This window comes from Doryrhamphus excisus, chromosome 22 (genome assembly GCF_030265055.1).
Source record: "Doryrhamphus excisus isolate RoL2022-K1 chromosome 22, RoL_Dexc_1.0, whole genome shotgun sequence".
NCBI classification, from domain to species: domain Eukaryota; kingdom Metazoa; phylum Chordata; class Actinopteri; order Syngnathiformes; family Syngnathidae; genus Doryrhamphus; species Doryrhamphus excisus.
The window spans coordinates 14,476,630-14,496,365 of NC_080487.1; the positions used below are offsets into that span (position 1 = coordinate 14,476,630).

The following is a 19,736-nucleotide window of genomic DNA, read 5'->3' on the forward strand; positions in this document are numbered from 1 at the left end:
ATATATATATATATATATATATATATATATATATATATATATATATGGCCGTCTCTTTTACTTCTTTTTTTCTTATTGCTTTGTCGTGATTGACTCACTGTCTTGTGTGCATCCAATGAATGTGGAGCTTTACAGGCTATTGAACTAATTACACGACAAGCAGGAGAGGAACTCGCTCGTTCTTATTGGGGATATTGTCTTGAATGTACTTTTTCTATGCGTGAATTGTTGCCACCATCAGTGTTTTCACCCCCTTTACCCCCGCATCAAAAAACAAACAAAGAAGCCACTTGCTTTATTTCTTTCTTATTGCTCGCGCTTTTTCTTTTTTATTCCAATTATTATTACTGTAAAGTCTGTCATTGTGTATATTACTCCTAAATATACTATTATAGGTCTGTTACCGCCGAATGATGACAGGAAACAGGCATTTCTCTCACACACACACACACATAAAAGGACTGTTGTTGCGTGCACTGTACATCAAAGTGGGGGCGGGGGGGCTGTGCAGTAGAGTCGGTGTGTGTATAGTGACGTTTTGTGCATCCAGGGATTAGCCTGATCCCAGTCCTGATCCCACTATCTTACTCTGTGCCAAAATGTAGTGCGACAGACACGCTTGGTCCTGTCTGCTCTGACTCCAATAAAAGAAAAACACTGAGCTGTCCACGTTGCTGTACGAAGCTCCTCTGCCTCGTCTTTCCTTCCTCTTTTATTCTTCTGAGAGGGCTGATGCTTCAAGAGGAGGGGGGGGGTGCTCTGCCTTGTTGACCTTTGAACTTGCAGCCGCACAATCTTCACTGTCACCAGTCCCTCCTCTGCCTAATTAACCAAGACTGACTGACTGAGTGAGTGACAAGCTGCCCCCAACACCCACCCACACCCCCGCTCTTTCTCTCTTAGAGGATCCAGGGTGACGTTGGACTGAAGACGCCCGCCACATGCCATGAGAGCCGACAAGGAGAGGAGAAGGTAAACGTGCAAGGCTTTCCTACTAGTCTGCATCATTTTATCTATTTACTTCACGTCTAAGGGATTTGTTTGGAAGACACCAATTGAAGTTATTATGGTGGTTAGAAGTGCATTACAGTTTTCCATTTTAATCTCTATAGCATTGATGTTTAACACGTCATGCAACGTTATATTTCGCTAGTTACACTACATGATGCACTTTTTAAATAGTCAAACATCTTTAAAATGTGACGATTGCAACTACGATCGCATACATGATTCATTTCAGAAAAACATGTATGCACATATTCGGCTGTCAACTGCAGTCTTCCTGTGAGGAAGAAGACGAAATATACGAAAAATACTGCAGCTGAACATTTTCCATTGCCATATTTTTCCCTTTTCATATAGATTTTTTAAAATAACATTAACAAAATAACAAAAAATACATGTAGTTACTTAAAAGCATGTCAGGAAATACTTTTCTCTTATTACAGATTAAAAATTTGGAGATCCACATTTTGAAAAAAAATGTTTTGTCTTATTCCACATTAAGAACCCTCAATATTTGGCTTTTTATATTATATTTTGCTCACAGGATGCAAGTTTTAATTGCCTCAAAGCATTTATGTTCACTTCTTGAAAAATAAATCTCAAAATTGTATATATTTTTTATTACTGATTTTTAAAAACACACAATTTCATTACAGAATTTAATTACTTTAAAATATGTCCAACTTTTGGGAGTGGGGGGGCTGATTAGAATTAATTATTTTCTTTGTTTTCGGTTATTTTTTGGAGATACATTATTTTTTATTGCTGTTGCTGATTTCAATTTTTCAGATCATCAAACTAATTTAGATATTAGCCAAAATGCAGTTTTTAAATGCAACTTTTTATTTTTATTAAGGGAGGAAAAAAAACAACTTCCATGAATCTGTGTGAAAAATTAAGAGAAGGCCTTCTCACTTGCTTCAGTTAAGGTTTCTAGTTCTTCCACAATCTGCACCTATTCAGCTGTATTTCTTTGGATTTCGTGCTTCCCGCAAAAACGGTCTTTATTTTTCAATTTCTTCCACCCACGGCCCTCCTCCAGGCACGCCCACTCCGCTGTGGGTGGTCACACTCCCACGTGCTGAGGAGGACTTCCGGTATTGTGTTGCTAGCTGTCGAACCAAACGTTATAGAAGTGGATAAACGGCGATATGTCATTCTAAAATGTCCGATTTTAACATACAGCCATATGTGTTGGATCCTGAATCAGATCCATAAGTAGACAGTCCAAGTTTCTCAAGAAACGAGGTTACTTCAAGAAGTCCCTCGGTGGTAAGTAGCTTTAGCATTTTAGCGTTAGGTTTTCTACATTGGTAACGTGTAATGTGGTCATTTACATATTTTTGCAGGACTACCAGTGATTTAAAAAAACGCGTTTTGTGGTGGGAAATGGATATTAGCGACTTCAGACTCGGCGAGTTTGTCTTTTCTTGGGCTTGGGATTTCATTGTTGAAGCACAGCGGCAACGGCGATACAACGGTGCCGGTACTTTACCGGACATTTTGTTTTCCTTCTCTTCCGTTGCTTTCTCTCTTTCTCTAGCCTATTCAATCTTTCCGCGTCTTCAAAGACTCGCTTCCTCCTCCTCCTCCTCCTCCTCCGTAAAGGTGACGTGCGTACGTGGATGACGTACGCACGTTGGTGACGTAAGCGATTCCCTGAAAAAGAAAAAAAGAATGGAATATTTTTGGCCAATTATTCGAAGAATCGTTGCAGCCCTAGTCCCATTTAAAAAAACGCAAAATATGGAATATGAAATGTGGAATATATTCTTTTCATTACAGAATGCTTTTTAATCCTTAAAAACGTGTGCATCCACATAAAAAATACTTGCATTTCATCTACAAATTTGGAGAAAAATATTGAAACGTTTTTGTGTTAGTTTCAAACAAGTTACAATCTTCTTCCGGGTTTTTTGTTTTGTCAAAGATTTTAGAAGATTATAGAAGTGCAAAATGTGGAGTTACATGCATTTCATTGCGAAAAAGCTGAGGAGTGTTTCTTGTTCCTCCCGGCAGGACCATCAGTCGGGAGGCGGCGAGGAGGAGGCGGCGGGTGGAGTCAGAACTGTTTGCCGATTTATCCCGACTTCTTCCCCTCCAATCCTCGATCCAGGCTCACCTGGACAAGCCCTCCATCATCCGGCTGACCGTCAGCTACATCCGCCTCAAAGCGCTCCTCAGAGGTAACCCAAATGATGTTTCCTTGGCAAATTTGACAAATGTTCTAGCGACGGGAATCCACAGATGAGGTCTGCGTGTCTAATATTGAACAATGTGTGAGGAGAGGAGATGGTGGCGTCCGTTTGGGTTGTCAAGATGCGATGGAGGAGGATGAGATCAACATCTATCTAAGGATGCTGGGGGGGTTTGTCATGGTTTTGTCGTCTGAGGGGGACATGATGTTCCTGTCTGAGAACGTCAGCAAGTACCTGGGCCTGACGCAGGTACAGTACACTCATCTGGAGGGGTTATGACTCAAAAGATGAACACGCATAATGTGGCTTCTCTCTTTTACAGACTGAATTGATGGGACACAATGTTCTTGACTTTACTCATCCGTGTGACCACCAGGAAATCAAAAGTAACCTCCGCCTATCCTCAGGTGTGTGCGTGTGCGTGCGTGTGTGTGTGGTTTTATTATATCACATTTATATTACACTTTTTCTCCAGAAGATTTTTGGTGTGGTGCCAAGCGCGACTTTGTTGTGAGAATAAAAAGCACTTCGACTCTACGAGTGCGAAGCCCCAACCTCAAGTCAGCCACGTGGAAGGTTTGGTCACCAACCAGCCGCAAATGTCTTTGATTTCATTTCCTTTTGTTTTATTAGTAATTTTACTTAATTTCATTTTTAATTCACATTTTATAACAACATTTGATTTATAATGTAACTTACTTGGGTTTATATTTGATCTTCATTCTGTTGTGTTGGTAACACAATATGATTACACTGAAACTGATTACTTTTTAAATGTACTTTTATTCATAATTTTGTTACGTTTCTATTTCTTTTTTTTTTTTTAGTTAACTTTGTTTTGTTTCTAATTGAATTTAACTTCCTTTGCATTTTATATAGGTATGCTACATTTGTATTTCATTTAATTGCTTTACTTTTTTGCACTTTTGTTGTATTTCATTTTGTTTTATTTCTATTTCATTTTTGTTTTGTTTCCATTGTATTTTATTTAGTTCTGTTACATGTTTATTTAATTGTTTCATTTTTTTCCCATTTTTGGTTTTCCCATTTTTTTACATTTAATTTGTAATATGTATTTTATTTAATTTTATTTTGTTCTGTTTTATTTGTTATCTATTTATTATACCGGTAATGAAATTCTATTTTACTTTTAATTTACTATTTCATTTTGTTTCATTTGTATTTTATTTATTTTTGTTATGTTATATTTTTTGTTTGTTCAATTTTTACATTTATTTTAATTTATGCATCATTGTATTTTATTTTATTTTTTATTTGTAATGCACTTATTTTACTAGAAATTGCAATTCAGGTCTATTTTATTTTTTCAAAGTACTTTTATTGTATTTCATTTCATTTGTTTTTGTTTCATTTTTTATTTCTTTTTTTTTACACAATTTTATTTTTGTTATTGATTCAATTGTATGCTATTGTATATATCATCATTTTATTGTATTACAATAATTTTATTCAGCATGTATATTATTTGATTGATTCTGTTTATTTTATTTTCATTCCATTTCAATCCAATGTCTGTTGCCCCCCCATGTGTGATTCATCCAGGTGTTGCACTGCCAGGGGCGGGCCAAGGCGTGCGTTGGCCCAGCCTCCGCCTCTTGCCTGTTACTCACCTGTCAAACTCTGCCGATATCACACACGCTTCTCAGCACACACACCTTCGGCAGCCAGCACAGCATGGACATGAGGTTCACACACTGTGACCACAGGTGATGAATTCTCACTGAGGACAATGTTTGCTTCTTTTTACACTTTAATAATGACAGCCATGACAGAAGTGTGCATGTTGTGTTGTTGTTTACCTGCAGAGTGATGACGCTTTTAGGTTACAGTCCTCATGAGCTGGTGGGACGCTCCATCTACGAGCTTTGTCACACACTGGACACCAACTCTTTGACCAAATATCACCTCAATTGTGAGTAGTACACACTAACAAAACACAATGCAAAAACACAACATGGTAACTTCCGTGTGTGTGTGTGTGTGTGTGTGTGTGTGTGTGTGTGTGTGTGTGTGTGTGTGTGTGTGTGTGTGTGTGTGTGTAGTGTACCTGAAGAGCCAGTCAGTCAGCGGTCAGTACAGGATGATGGTAAGAGGTGGCGGGTACGTGTGGGTGGAGAGCCACAGTGCCGTTGTCCCCGGGGCCAGACCCCCCAAATCCAGACCATGTCCCCCCCCGCCGCTCTGCATCATTTGTATCACTTATGTCCTCAGGTACTGTATGCGCATGGAGTCCTTATTATGGAAAGCTTGCAGAAATGATGATGTTTTAATGCTGAATGTATGTATTTGTATTGTGTGTGCGTGTGTGTGACAGCGGTGTGGAGGAGCCGTCCCTGCAGCTCTCTTTAGACCAGGTCGTGCATCATAGAACTGATCCATTCAGCCGCCAGTAAAACGAAACCATTAAATGTGCCAATTTTTCAATGAAGTTTAACATTGGAGTTTGCAGCCATTAAGTCAGAGTTCATTTGCCTCAAGTTGTCTGACACAAAATAACCCAAAGCTCTTGGTTTGCAACTCTGGTCAACAGACAGTTGTCAGGCCGCAGTGAGAGTGGAAATGCGTTGACAAAGCGGCCCCATTGACTTCTGCGTGGCCCCGCTGTGCCTGATTGTACTTCCTGTTGGGGTTTCCTTCTGGGTCACCTGACACGTGGAGTGACTCTTAAGCCTGCAGGCATTGGCTGTGGTAAACGTACCGCGAGGGTTGTGCACCGTGCTGACGGTGGTGATGTGAGTAGACGCACAGCGAAGCCACAACTTCCTGAATAGAACGTTTGATGGTCGAGTTCTCGTGGGAACCTTTTCAACTTTTTACCTCTTGGACTCACACACACACACACACCCTCAGGTTTCAGTTCCACTGACTTTACAACAGATTCAGACTGTGATTTTTAGGGAATAACAGCATACCATATGGAACAAATTGCTTTAGAGCAGTGTTTTTAGACCTTTTTTGAGCCACGGCACGTTGTTTTACATTGGAAACATTTTGCAGCACACCACTAGCCACCTCACGTGCATCAATTTTTGTTGATTTATTATTCCAGGCAAGTTCAATTCTAATTTACTGAAATAATCTCAGTAACATACACAACACTTCGGGTGCCTTATTGTGATCTTTGATTTAAACCGTTCATTACTGCATCAAGACGATGTTTGTATTGTGGCTTTGATTCACTTGCCTGAGACTGAGGCAGTTAGAACAGAGGGAGAGAGACACTGGCACCATCTAGTGGTTGCAAAGTGTTAATACAGCAACATGAAGGTCTAATCAGTGTTGGCTAGCGGCGTTCCTCGTTGAACTACATTTCTCAGTTGAATGATCGTGACGTTGCTCTTTTCCACGTCAAATGTCAAATCAAATAACGACCTAGCCTAAACAGAAGCTACATTTATCCAGGCATTTGTACATTGTATATGCACAATTTTCTGCTGCAGTGGGAGCGGTAACCATGGTGATGACAGACGCTCCTTCACTTGACACTCCTGCTGTAACAGTGACAAGATAGTAATTCAAAATAACACAATAGTAATGTGTATTCTTGTAGTCCTCTGTGTCGTTGTTTTCTAGGTGACCTTTGTTACATGACCCTGCATGGCTCAGCCGGGGGTGTAGCTCTTGGGTCAGTGTACTGTCATTTTTTTACAGTGTGTCCCGTATAGCAGCTCTGCCGCTGCTTCAAGAACAAGCAACATGTGACTCCCCCCTCCCCATGACCATTATACTGAGAAACCCCCCTCGGGTGGGTGTTGTCAGGCTCTCAGCCAATGATGTGTCGCCGTTGCACTCTTTGACACGCTGATAGTAAATGCTAGTGGGGGTGACAATGTGGGCCGGGACGGAGGTTGAGGTGATAGCATTTCCGATAAACAGCACATATCTTTATGATCCTCTTATCAGCTTTATTGGCATCTTGTAGAAACATCTTTTCACTTTATGAAGCGACTTTCACACAGAGACCATGCAATATTCTTTATTAAAATGGGGCCGCACGGTGAGCGAGTGGTTAGCATGTAGGCCATGTAGCATGTAGATTCGATTCTCTGCTTGGGCATCTCTGTGTGGAGTTTGCATGTTCTCCCAGTGTGTGGGTTTTCTCTGGGTACTCTGGTTTCCTCCCCCATTCCAAAAACATGCTAGGTTAATTGGCCACTCCAATTTGTCCGGAGGTATGGATGGTTTGTTGGCACTATCTGCAGGGACAAAGACTGCTGCAGCTATCAAGCCAGCAGAGGGTGCTGTTTGACAAGTCAGGTCACTCAATATTTTCCAGCATCAGTGTATTAAATAATGTACATTGAGACTTTTTAGCTGCATGTCTATGAAGATTCATGTGCTTCTTTATTACAAAGCTTTTTTAGACTGAATTCAGGGAACTAATAATTTGTGTTTGAATTTTGTGGGAATTTATGTGTGTGTATATATATATATATATATATATATATATATATATATATATATGTTTCTATAAATGTAGTGCAAAAAAATTAAATATGTTAAAAATGCTTAAAAATAAAACAAAGCATAAGAAAAATGGTCTGGCATGCACATCACGCTTGTTTTTGCAAGTGTGGGGTCGTGTTTGTACTGATGTCTCTGATTACATTGTTTGTGCTGATCTGAGCCGCTCTGAGCTTATCTAGCGTGCAGAGTCCACAGGTTTAAGTCCAGCCTCTTGGGGGGGGGGGGCTTGACTGTAATTATTCGGCATGTATGTGTGAAGTAACACAGACACGCAATGGATGTGTTGTTACGTAAGACCGCTCAGTTCATCAGTATTTCGTTTTTTTATCCAAGAGGAGACTGAGGGCAACCCCATCCACCACGTCCCTGTTGTGCTGGAAGTGGTGGTTGTTGGCTGGTGCTGGTGAGGTTGCCACGCATCGAATGTTATGCACAGGGCCTTCATGTTGACAGTGTGGTTGAGCCAGCGGACTGCTGAACGGCTGCTGTCACAGACCCCCCCCCCCCCTTGAGTCTTTGAACCCCCTCACACCACTGCCCGTTCCAGCTTTTCATGCACGTTAAAGCAGTGGTTCTCAAGTGGTGGATCGGGAACCCATGTTCTCCATTTAAAAATGGAGACCAATTTACAAACTACTGACCTGTCTCCGTTTTGCCCCAATTGTCTAAAATGATCGCTAAAATATTCAATAACAAATGTATTAATCAGGATGAATTACAAGCAGAAAGTCAGTACGGATACAGAGCTAGCATTTCAACCTCCATGGCACTGATTGCATCACTAATGCTATGGACCGTAGAATGTGTGCAGCTGCAGTGTTTATGGATCTGACAAAAGCCTTTGATCCAATCAATCATGACATCCTAATAACTTAGTTTTGAATAGGGTCGAACAGGAAGCAGTATTTTAAGCTAAGAGAACACGCATCTGACTGTTTTAATATTACATGTGGAGTACATGTCGAAATTCCGCTTGGCCATCTCTGTGTGGGTTTGCATGTTCTCTCCATGCATGCGTGGGTTCTCTCCGGGTACTCCGGTTTCCTCCCACATTCCAAAAACATGCTAGGTTAATTGGCCACTCCAAATTGTCCATAGGTATGAATGTGAGTGTGAATGGTTGTTTGTCTATATGTGCCCTGGGATTGGCTGGCCACCAGTCCAGGGTGGACCCCGCCCCTCACCTGAAGACAGCTGGGATAGGCTCCAACACCCCCACGACCCTCATGAGGATGAGCTGTACAAAATGAATGAATGTTTATCAAAAATATTTCCAAACAATTTAACAATATCTAAGTATTACAGTGAAAGACAATGTAATAGTATCAACCAAATAATATCATTAACCTATTCGCTTTTGTCACATAAAATACTGATACAGGACAAGTAGTATCGAAAATGGATGGAAAATACTGATACAGTTGGTATCGATACTGCCGATATGTGAATCGATGCACATCCCTTCCATTTGCACGTTCTTCACTCATGTAGTGTCCCAGTACTTTTGCCCACGTGCTGTGGGTGTGCATTTACTATACTGTATCAGGTGTGACTGTTTCAAAATCATAATTAGCTAAGGAAGTGTTTGTTCTTTTTTAATTCGCCCTTCTATCCTATTGACTCAGTGGTGCAGAGTCGTGAGCGCGCACGCGTTGGTTCCTCCTCTTCCGTGTGCGCCGCTGGGATCTCTCCTTGACTGCGGCTGCCTTTTAAAGGAAACCCACCCGGGATCCCATTCCCCAGTCGGACGGAGGTCAGGACACGGAGCGGAGCGTCTCAAGCAAAACACTCCCCTTGCCTATCGCCCGTCTTCAGTCGCCCTTTTACTCGCCTTGTGAGCGCCGCTAGCTCGTCCTCGTTATGTATCGCTATTTTGGGGAGCTGCTGAGCCGCTCGGCGGGCAGCGCTCTGGCCTCGAGCTGCGTGGACTCTGCTCTCCCGGCGTCCGCCTCCCTGTTGCGGGTGCGCCGCTATGCCGACGCGGCGGAGCAGCCCGACGACCCCAACTTCTTCCGCATGGTGGAGGGCTTCTTCGACCGCGGCGCCGCCATCGTGGAAGACAAACTGGTCGAGGACCTGCGGACGCGCGAGACCCCCGAGCAGAAGCGGCACCGTGTGCGGGGAATCCTGCGCATCATCAAGCCGTGCAACCACGTCCTGAGTGTCTCCTTTCCCATCAAGAGGGACAACGGCGAGTGGGAGGTGGTGGAGGGCTACCGCGCCCAGCACAGCCAGCACCGGACCCCCTGCAAAGGAGGTAAGCCGGGACCTCCCCTCTGGTGGCCTTCTGACAGCAGCTAGCATTAGCTTAGCATCAGTTGGCATTACTTTAGCGGTTTTGGAGTAAATCGATAACAAGACTTACACTCTGCTTCACCGTTACACACAGCTGGTGACATGTTTACTTTCACTTTTACAATTGGAACTATCATTTAAATGACCTTCTTGCTCACCTGTGGGTATTAACCATTTTATGCTAGCAGCTAACATCTGTTTCCAGTTGGGTCACATGACTCTTAAGTAGCTTCCTATAGCACCACTTTCCTTTTTTTTTTACACAAATGAGTGATGCACCTTTTGTTGTCATTAAGGGACTTAACCCACGCCATCATTTTAAAAAGCTTTTGTGTGTGTCAGTGTCATCTTTGACCCTTGAAAGTTCAAGGCCTCCTGTAAGTGCATTTTGACCTCCTGCAGTGCACTCTGGGTAGTCTGTGATGTACAGGAAGCTGCGTGTGAGTGTGGTGAAGGGGTGGTTGTGCTTTCAGCCGCTGCTATTTGTCAGTCGGCAGGCGGGGGAGGTTTCTTCGGTAGCAGGAAGACACGGCCGCTATGGCGTCCGCAGTCAAAGGTCATGAATGCTTGCTATTAACACTCACTCCGCACCTGCTGGGCGGTGGACTATTCTGGGGGGAAATGATGGTCCACACAGCAGCTTTTATCCGTAAATGCACACGGCCAAACTTGCTGACATTGTGTCCCCACCCAAAGTAAAATCCACATCCAAGTCCACCAGTCCCTCAGAGGGTTTAATCATTGATGCAGGACAAAGATCCCTGATTTTGCTCACAGTCAACTGCAAAGTACAAAGGGTGTTTTTTTTCACGTCTGGCTTTGGTGCATCATCATTGTGTGCCTGCAGGAGATACACATCTCTTTATAAAAACACATCATCCGCACTAATGGCATACAAAATACTACCTCCACACACAAGGGTGAATATCTACTGGATATAAAGTCCTACATGTTTAGCCAGCAGCATGAGTGACAGCATTCCAAAGCCTCTGTACCTCAAGTATTGCAACAGATAAGATTTATATTCATGCTAAACATCCTCTTGGCATCAATGACATCAGCAGACAAGTTCAGTCATAAAATGACCAAAAAACGTATGATTAGAAAGTGACACACGTCAAATAAAAACACTCTTTTAGGATATGTTTACACAGCCATTAACAGGTAAAATGTCAAAAACTCAAAAGCACATTCCAGGCCCCGCACTGCACATAAATCACCCTTCGAGTCCCCTCCGTGGTCGTGTATATATGCGATTATATGAATGAAGACGTTAAAATGGCAGTAAAGTGACACAAGTTGGTGTCACACACAACACAAACGCTACTGCAACAAGAGCACCGTGTTCCGCCATTATGTCCTTGCACTAGCCTAGACTCAACCTTAACAGCTGTAATGTTAAGATGGAAACCGAAAAGGCAAAAAACATACTTCTGTTCACTTTTGAAAGATTTTTTTGTCTTTGCAGGCCCCCTTAACACATCGTTGTGTAAACAGCACAGTTGTATCAGTTTTTATTTAAAAACAGTTCAGTGTAACGTCCTCTAATTAGACTGTTTGGCTCTAAAACACTTATTTAAGCTGGCAAGTCACCAAGTAAAGTAGGGACATAGTAGGAAAGCAGGAACTCAGACTTGTCCAAGTCGTCAAAGATCCTTGAGGGTAGTGCAGATGCAGTACTTGGCTGCTGTTCCAGTTTTAGTTCTACCGACTGTGCTCAGTGATTTGTGGCCTGGGTTGCTAGGATGATGTAATTGTTTTGGTGCTTGAAAGGCCTGGCGAGGAGGGCATGGAGTGGGAGTGGTTGGGGTTAACCGCACCCACTCCCTTATTTTTAATTTGAGCTCGGGATAGTCCCATGCTGCCCTCCTCCTTTGTGCGCATGATAGCTCAGCTGAGAGTTAAGACTTTCAAGGGTCATCTGATAGATTTTCCACGGCTGCCACGATGCTTTCATTCATTATGGCGTGACTCATATGGAAAGTACTGACTGGTACACCAAAGAGATGTGGATCGCAGTGGACATTGTTTGCATTTTGGCTCGCCATGGTGATAATCGGAAAGGCAGCATGTTAGAGTAGCACTAGCAGACACATACGTATGCGTGTTTTCAGCCTTTGTAAACTCCTGACAGCTGGTTGGCGTCCAGGGAATCTTTGACCTGTAACTAACGTATGCTCAGATATGCGCTGCTTACGGAGAACGTAGACTTGGTCTTTTAATCAGGGCCTCTCATGGCAGAGCCATCCGTCCTCTTGCCTTCCAAGAGGACGTAATGTCTGTTTTGGTCAAGTAGTTTTGAAAATAAATTACCCTCAAAAAATGTGACTTATACTCCAGTGCGACTTGTACCTCGGAGCAACTTATAGTCCAGAAAATACGGTATATACAGTATATTTGTACTGTCCTTATGTCCAAGTCAATCTTTTAAACTTGAATAATGATTTGGAGTGCATGAGAAAGCGAGAAAGATGGGGGTCATTTGTTAACAACAGTACAGCAGTTGGAGTTTCACACCAACAAGTGAATTGAAACATTTTGAAGCGCAGGCAGCGGGGACAGATACATGCGGTGTTAATTAAAAAAAAAAAAAAATCAGGATACTGCCTACAACAACAATGTTGTTTGACCCGACAATATTTAGAGAAAGAGTTGCATTTTTAAAGACACTTTTGTGAGCCAACTGCGTGAAAGAGGCTAACTTACATGTGTTTCCTCCCCGTCAGGTATCCGTTACAGCACCGACGTGTCCGTGGATGAAGTGAAAGCTCTGGCCTCTCTGATGACCTACAAGTGTGCTGTTGTTGGTACGTGGAAACTCCTCGGAAGATTCACTTTTATTTGGACAAAAGACAATCAGGTGATTGATTAGAATTCTTGATTTTCCTTTTTCATAATTATGATAGATGTGCCGTTTGGGGGAGCCAAGGCCGGCGTCAAGATCAACACCAAGAATTATTCTGTGAGTAACCCCTTCCTCCAACGCAGAAGATGGTGCTAGTGGAGTGGAAGATAAGAGATGTGTTGTATGTACTTGTTCATACTGTGATGAAAGCGGTAACCAGCACATGCCTAGTTGTATGTCACATGAGCAAAATCCCAGCTCCCGCCATCGGCTGCTTTCCCTCAGTGTGCTCCACCCTTGTGCAAACATCATCAAAACCAGTATTTCCTGTGGGAAGGCTGAGTCAGTCATGGATGAGGGAGAGGGAGATGGCCTCTTGACTTGTCATCACTTATTTGTCCCGCAGGATAACGAGCTAGAGAAGATCACCAGGAGATTCACCATCGAGCTGGCCAAGAAGGGCTTCATCGGTGAGGCCACGCCCCCTTTTTTGTACTATTTTGTGTGAACGCTATTGGTGCATTGGAACATTTCTGTCCCCCACTAAGGTCTTCCAAACGACAAATTATTACACTCCAAAGTACCTGTCCGAGTGCAAATATGTTCCCAAAGGGTAAAAGACTAAAGTCAAACAAATATTACTGTAAAAACTGTATTGTTAAAGTCCATGCAAGATTTAAAATGTCGTCTTTCACAGCCCCCAAGATAGAAGAAAAGACAGCAGCACATTAAAAATGATTGCCTAAAGGTATTGTTTGCAACCATTACTCAGGTGCTTAGAGGACACTAACTTGAAGAATGTGCTGCAAGCAATACCCCCCCCCCCCACTTACATGCAAAGCCATGCCCCCACGCAATACACACATTCGTTGTCAACTCATGATTTGCAAAGTTTTGCTACTTGGCCATCACAACAGCAGCACGACTGCGAACCGTTGGATTGCCTCACCGGTACCGCTCCTGTGCACGGGCATGTGCCATAGGCGTTCATTTTCTACCGCTTTTCCTCAGGAGGGTCACAGGGCTGCTGGAGCCTATCCCAGCTGTCTCGGGGCGAGAGGCGGGGTCCACCCTGGACTGGTGGCCAGCCAATCCCAGGGCACATATAGACAAACAACCATTCACACTCACATTCATACCTATGGACAATTTGGAGTGGCCAATTAACCTAGCATGTTTTTGGAATGTGGGAGGAAACCGGAGTACCTGGAGAGAACCTAGCCGTGAGGCCTGCGCGCTAAACACTCGGCAGCCGTCAGTCGTCTTATTCAGACAATTTCTACTCAATTTAATTGTTAGTTGTGAAAAATCTAAAAATGTTTCCTTTCAATCTATCTTCTGAAACCACAAAAGGCAGCGTATGCCAGCTAGTGGTGGTGGTCTTGTATTTTATGTTTTAAAAAATGCGATCTTGAGCCAATTGCAAACTGTCCCCTAAGAACTGATGGTAATGATGATAACAAAATTTGTGCCAATAATGATGCCTCTCCAAATGTCATGTATTGGGCTTGTTGAATATGCACTTTTATAACATTTTAAGCAGCCTGCAGGCAAAGCCACACGCACACGCACACACACACACACACACACATCATTATCATCATAACTCAGACAGCACCCCCCCTGCTTCATTCCAGCAACCAACCCCGCCTCTTGTTTTTGGGCCGTATTCTGTAACATGCCACATCAGTATCAGAGAAGTGTAAAACTACTTTAGAATACTCTTACTGTATTATGTGGACTCTCTAAACTCACATACCCCCCCCCTTCGTCTTTCCCCAACCAGGCCCCGGCATCGACGTCCCAGCTCCAGACATGAGCACAGGCGAGCGAGAAATGTCTTGGATCGCCGACACGTACGCCAACACCATCGCTCACACCGTGAGTTCCCCAGACAGACGAGAGTTCAGATTCAGACTCTGCTTTGGCACGTCTTTCCTTTTTTTCTAAACAAGAAGTAAAAATTGGAAGGAGTGAGTCACTTGCTACCACGAGTTTCCTGCCTCGCCCTTCCCGCCAGAACAAACATTTCTCTTTCCCTCTCTCTCGCTCTCGCTGAACTGCAGGCTTGTTGTCGGACATCAACTATATGCATTAAATAGGTGACATTACTTACTGTGATGGGTACAACAACACAGCCATACACATGCGCTTCATCTCCCATTACTGGTCACAACATTAGGAACACATTCTGTATGCGAAGATATTGTTGAACTACTTAACCACAATAACATTAAAACCTACAGTAATGTTTCATCTAATGTCTCTACTGCATTACCCGCCAAATGTCCTCTCCTGGGGCTGTAGGCAACTTCCTGTTGTATACAACTCAAGCACGATGCAGTAATGCCCATGGGCACTCAAGCAGTCTGTTTTCTTTGTGTCTTGACAGGACATCAACGCCCACGCCTGCGTGACAGGAAAGCCCATCAGCCAGGGCGGCATCCACGGCCGCATCTCGGCCACCGGTCGCGGAGTCTTCCACGGCATCGAGAACTTCATCAACGAGGCGTCGTACATGAGCATGCTGGGCCTGACACCCGGCTTCAAGGATAAGACATTCATCGTCCAGGTGAGGGCGTTTGGCGAGCGTAGCGTGTGTGTTTTTTTTTTCTTGTACCGTCTGCTCACAGATAGTCCAACGATTTACTTGGATGGATCATTTGACATGATGAAAGGTTTAGAAGCAATCAGGGTGGCGCCATCTGTTTGATCCTGGTTGTGATGTCATCAAAGCAAGAAGTGGTGAAATAGGAAGCGCAGCGTCGCTATTTTTAGCCTTGCACAAGTGTGAAGGCAATCTCAAGGGGGCACGTTTTTATTCATCACACAGTTGTCTGAGTGAAGGTATTGGCAAGTGGTCAGAGCAGATGATTCATGGGATGAAAAGGGTAATCCCTCCAGTGTGTTTGTGTCATGTGCAGATTAGACCTTCTTGCAGATTTATCTGGCAGAGATTTAAGCAACCTCTTTTTCTCCAAAGACAAAGGCAACTCTTCATTTTGCTTTTCTTCAACAGGCCGAGCTCATTTACAGGCTTTATATATTATTTAGATGGAATAAGTTGTTTGTTTTTTAATCGGTAGAGGTGTCATTGCACCAGAAGGTCCACATGTGGCCACAGGAGGGCGTCAGAGTGAAATAAAAGCATCACGATTAGCAATAATGAGGCTTATCGCGTGTGTTTGCACCGCAGGGTTTTGGCAACGTGGGCCTGCACTCCATGAGGTACCTGCACAGGTACGGTGCCAAGTGCGTGGGCGTGGGTGAGATTGACGGCTCCATTTACAATCCAGACGGCATTGACCCCAAACAGCTGGAGGACTACAAACTGGTACCGTCGGACTTCCCTCCTCCTCCTTTCACTCCTCTCGTTTGCACTTCTCAAGCACATTCAGTGTAAACCCGACCTGCCTACAAGTATGACATGGCTCTCAACAGCAACACGGCACCATTGTGGGCTTCCCGGGGGCCAAGCCTTACGACGGCAACATCCTGGAAGCCGACTGCCACATCCTGATCCCGGCCGCCGGGGAGAAGCAGCTTACTCGTCACAATGCCCCCAGAATCAAGGCCAAGGTAGCACCTTACCTCATTGCCTATTCATCTACTCGGAACCCCTTTAAGTCCACACCTCTACGACCAGGCTTTCAGCTTTAAATGGGCTAGGAAGGTGCCACTCTTTCACTCTTAAAATTATTTTAGAGATAGCGTCACCGTTTATTTCAAACCTACGAGGTTCCAGAGGGGACAGGGAGGAAAAAAGCGGTAAATTATCATTCCCTGAGATTATCCATCTATAAGCAAGATACATACAGAGGGAATATGCTAGATATGGTCACGTTTGCACCAGAAATAAAAACCAATATGAAATATTAATAATTCATGTGAAACGAGTCCCTGTGTGACTACCTGACCTGTTAGTCAAAAGCCAGTAGTATCATCCACAAATAGTACCAACTCTTAAGTCTTTCCTAACTTTACAGCTGTCATTGATAGTCAAGTTAAACGGTTTTGGTCCCAGCATCGACCCCTGGGGTACTCCACACCTAATATTTCAACTTAATTGTAATCTATGATTCCATTAGAACAGAACAGGGCCCTTAATATTACTATTTAGTAAGGAAACGATAACAGAAGACGGGGACTTGATGAGTCGGTCAACATAGACGGGTTGTCGACATAAACAGGGTTGACTTGAACCCCTGCTGGTTTAAGCATGTAAGGTTTTTGTCTACTCCAGATCATTGCCGAGGGTGCCAACGGCCCCACCACCCCAGATGCAGACAAGATCTTTCTGGCCAGCAATGTCATGGTCATCCCTGTAAGGCTCCTCGTAGAGAAACACTGGCTTGCTTGCTCATCTTCAGGCAGATGTTTGACACCGGCTTCCCCTGCAGGACATGTACCTCAACGCAGGAGGTGTGACCGTGTCCTATTTCGAGTGGCTGAAGAATCTCAACCACGTCAGCTACGGGCGCCTGACCTTCAAGTATGAGCGAGATTCCAACTATCACCTGCTCAGTGAGTGCAACACGCAAGAATTCCCCCTTTTGGCAGCACGCTCGGAAGGTCTCACCACGTCCCTGCGTCGTCTCTTCTAGTGTCCGTGCAGGAGAGTCTGGAGAGGAAGTTTGGCAAGCAGGGAGGCCCCATCCCCATCGTGCCCACCGCTGACTTCCAGGCGAGAGTTGCTGTAAGTCATCAAGAAATGAAAACGGCGTTTGTGTCTTTGGGCTTGTAGTTACACGTGTTCTGCTGCAGGGTGCCTCTGAGAAGGACATTGTCCACTCTGGTCTGGCCTACACCATGGAGAGATCTGCCCGGGTAAGCTGATGTCGGACTTCTTTTTTACTATAAATAAGGCTACAATTCATAACAGTAGTTTATATTTAGATTTCTATCGCACCTTTCTTAAGTCTATAAGCGCCAAAGTCACGAAGTTGCGACATTGCTGAATGTAACACGCCATAGAGACAAATATTATACATTGTGTAGTTAGTGTTTTACACCAGGAGGTGGCGGACATCTGTGACTTTTACATGAGCAGCATTTGATGGTGTGTTTCGATGCAAACTTAAGGAGTTTGGAGTGCAGTGACTCACAAAGCAAGATCAGACATTTTTATCGAGCTTATTGGGTATCATGGAGACAGGGATCTGGCCATTTCTGAGCCTTGTGATGTCATGATAAGCAAATTAGATGAGTGGCTTTCGCCCCAACACAAAGTTTGGGTCACACTGGTGATTTTTCTTCTTTTTTTAACCGTTTTGAAGCTCCAACCGTTTCAATAGCAATATCAATATTGAATATTTTCTTGACTAGAGGCTGTGTGTGAATCAGCAAGTCAATAAATTCAAATTTCAATATTTTTCAAATTCAAGGTTTTTGCAAAATGTCAAATGTTGAGACATACAGTATTGGTCTTCTGCAGCAAATCATGCGCACGGCCGCCAAGTACAACCTGGGCCTGGACCTGCGGACGGCAGCCTACGTCAACGCCATCGAGAAGGTCTTCAAGGTCTACAACGAGGCCGGGCTCACCTTCACATAAGCGGCCGGGCGCCGGCACGCACGTTTACTCCCCCAAACCTCCTCCTCGTTGTCTTCCCCACCACTCTGTCCTCTCTACCGCAGCCTTCAGAACATAACGAGCGTCTGTGGGCCTGCAGGTCTTTGCTTCTGCTTTCGATATACGACGAGAGGCAGGCTCACCTTGTAATAGTGTCTTTGTTTCCCTGACGTTGAAACAGCAGGCGTCGGACCAACTCGTCCATCATATCCCATCGTCGTAATTTTGATATCCACGCCCCTTTTTGTGTGTGTGTGTGTGTGTGTGTGGTTTGAGCCCACAACAATGCAGATGCCTTACTGATGGGATGAAAGGAGAATTACATGTAGTCATAAAACAAACAGGAAGAATCCCACTACCCCCGCCCCCACATATAGTACTATTTTAACCGTCCACATCCTCATTTTGAAATAATTTACGAGGAAATTACTGTTTATTTGTATTTTACTGCTTTTTTGGGAAAATAATAAAATGTTAAGAAAAATAAATTGTTTCTAAACCTTTCATGCACGCATAATGATAACCCACTTCAGGATTTTTTCCGTAAGTGTTTTTGTGACACTTTAAATTATCAACTTGGTTTTTAAAAATCGGCTGCACGGCGGTCGAGTGGTTAGCGCACAGAACTCACAGCTAAGAGACCCGAGTTCAATCCCACCCTCGGCCATCTCTGTGTGGAGTTTGCATGTTGTCCCCGTGCATGCGTGGGTTTTCTCCGGGTACTCCGGTTTCCTCCCCCATCCCAAAAACATGCTAGGTTAATTGGCCACTCCAAATTGTCCATAGGTATGAATTTGGGTGGGAATGGTTGTTTGTCTATATGTGCCCCGGGATCGGCTGGCCACCAGTCCAGGGTGTACCCCGCCTCTCGCTGAAGATAGCTGGGATAGGCTCCAGCAACCCCCGCGACCCTCGTGAGGAAAAGGGTCGAATGAATGAATGAATGAATGAATTTTTAAAAATCATACATTTTTCAAAGAGTTGGTGACATGTCCATTAGAGTGGACAACGTGCATTTAAACGACTGATGAAATACAGTTGTCATTAAACCAATAAAATAGAAAAATATTGTAAACGGCATAAAACATGCTTTTGTTTGATCTGTAACATTTTTAACATATTCCAAAACTGCAAAATGTACTGCAAAATCATTTAACCAAAGAAGAGCTTTCTGTGCTGGTTATTGTGTGTAGCTGCTCTATGGGAGTCTACAACTCAATACAAAGGGTCGAACAATGAGCATAATATGTCCCCTTTAAGTTTATTGTAGTTTTACATGAAAGTTGATGTTGGTATTGAGGCTAGTAATAAATACTAAATATGTCTGTAGATG

The 19,736-nt window shown here is 43.7% G+C and overlaps 2 protein-coding genes across 7 annotated transcripts; both read left to right on the plus strand.

Moving 5' to 3' along the window:
* Positions 1-37: 37 nt before the first annotated feature.
* epas1a (endothelial PAS domain protein 1a) lies at positions 38-9,421 on the plus strand. Of its 6 annotated transcripts, none has more exons than XM_058062395.1 (9): positions 38-972; positions 3,025-3,191; positions 3,253-3,452; positions 3,526-3,610; positions 3,679-3,779; positions 4,767-4,930; positions 5,030-5,136; positions 5,267-5,435; positions 9,317-9,421. In XM_058062395.1, the coding sequence occupies exons 1-9, from the start codon at positions 947-949 to the stop codon at positions 9,330-9,332; spliced, it is 1,035 nt and encodes a 344-aa protein (XP_057918378.1). In that variant the 5' UTR covers positions 38-946; the 3' UTR covers positions 9,333-9,421. The 6 variants fall into 6 exon arrangements, with proteins under 6 accessions (XP_057918378.1, XP_057918375.1, XP_057918372.1 ...); XM_058062392.1 differs by lacking the exon at positions 9,317-9,421 and adding an exon at positions 5,539-9,306; XM_058062389.1 differs by lacking the exon at positions 9,317-9,421 and having other exon boundaries at positions 5,267-9,306.
* On the plus strand, positions 9,392-18,891 carry glud1b (glutamate dehydrogenase 1b). The gene is made up of 13 exons (XM_058062385.1): positions 9,392-9,948; positions 12,713-12,793; positions 12,893-12,948; positions 13,238-13,301; positions 14,618-14,712; positions 15,224-15,403; positions 16,028-16,165; positions 16,273-16,410; positions 17,075-17,155; positions 17,232-17,355; positions 17,436-17,527; positions 17,596-17,658; positions 18,266-18,891. Exons 1-13 carry the CDS (start codon positions 9,552-9,554, stop codon positions 18,383-18,385), a joined length of 1,629 nt encoding a protein of 542 aa, XP_057918368.1. The 5' UTR covers positions 9,392-9,551; the 3' UTR covers positions 18,386-18,891.
* The last annotated feature ends 845 nt before the right edge of the window (positions 18,892-19,736 follow it).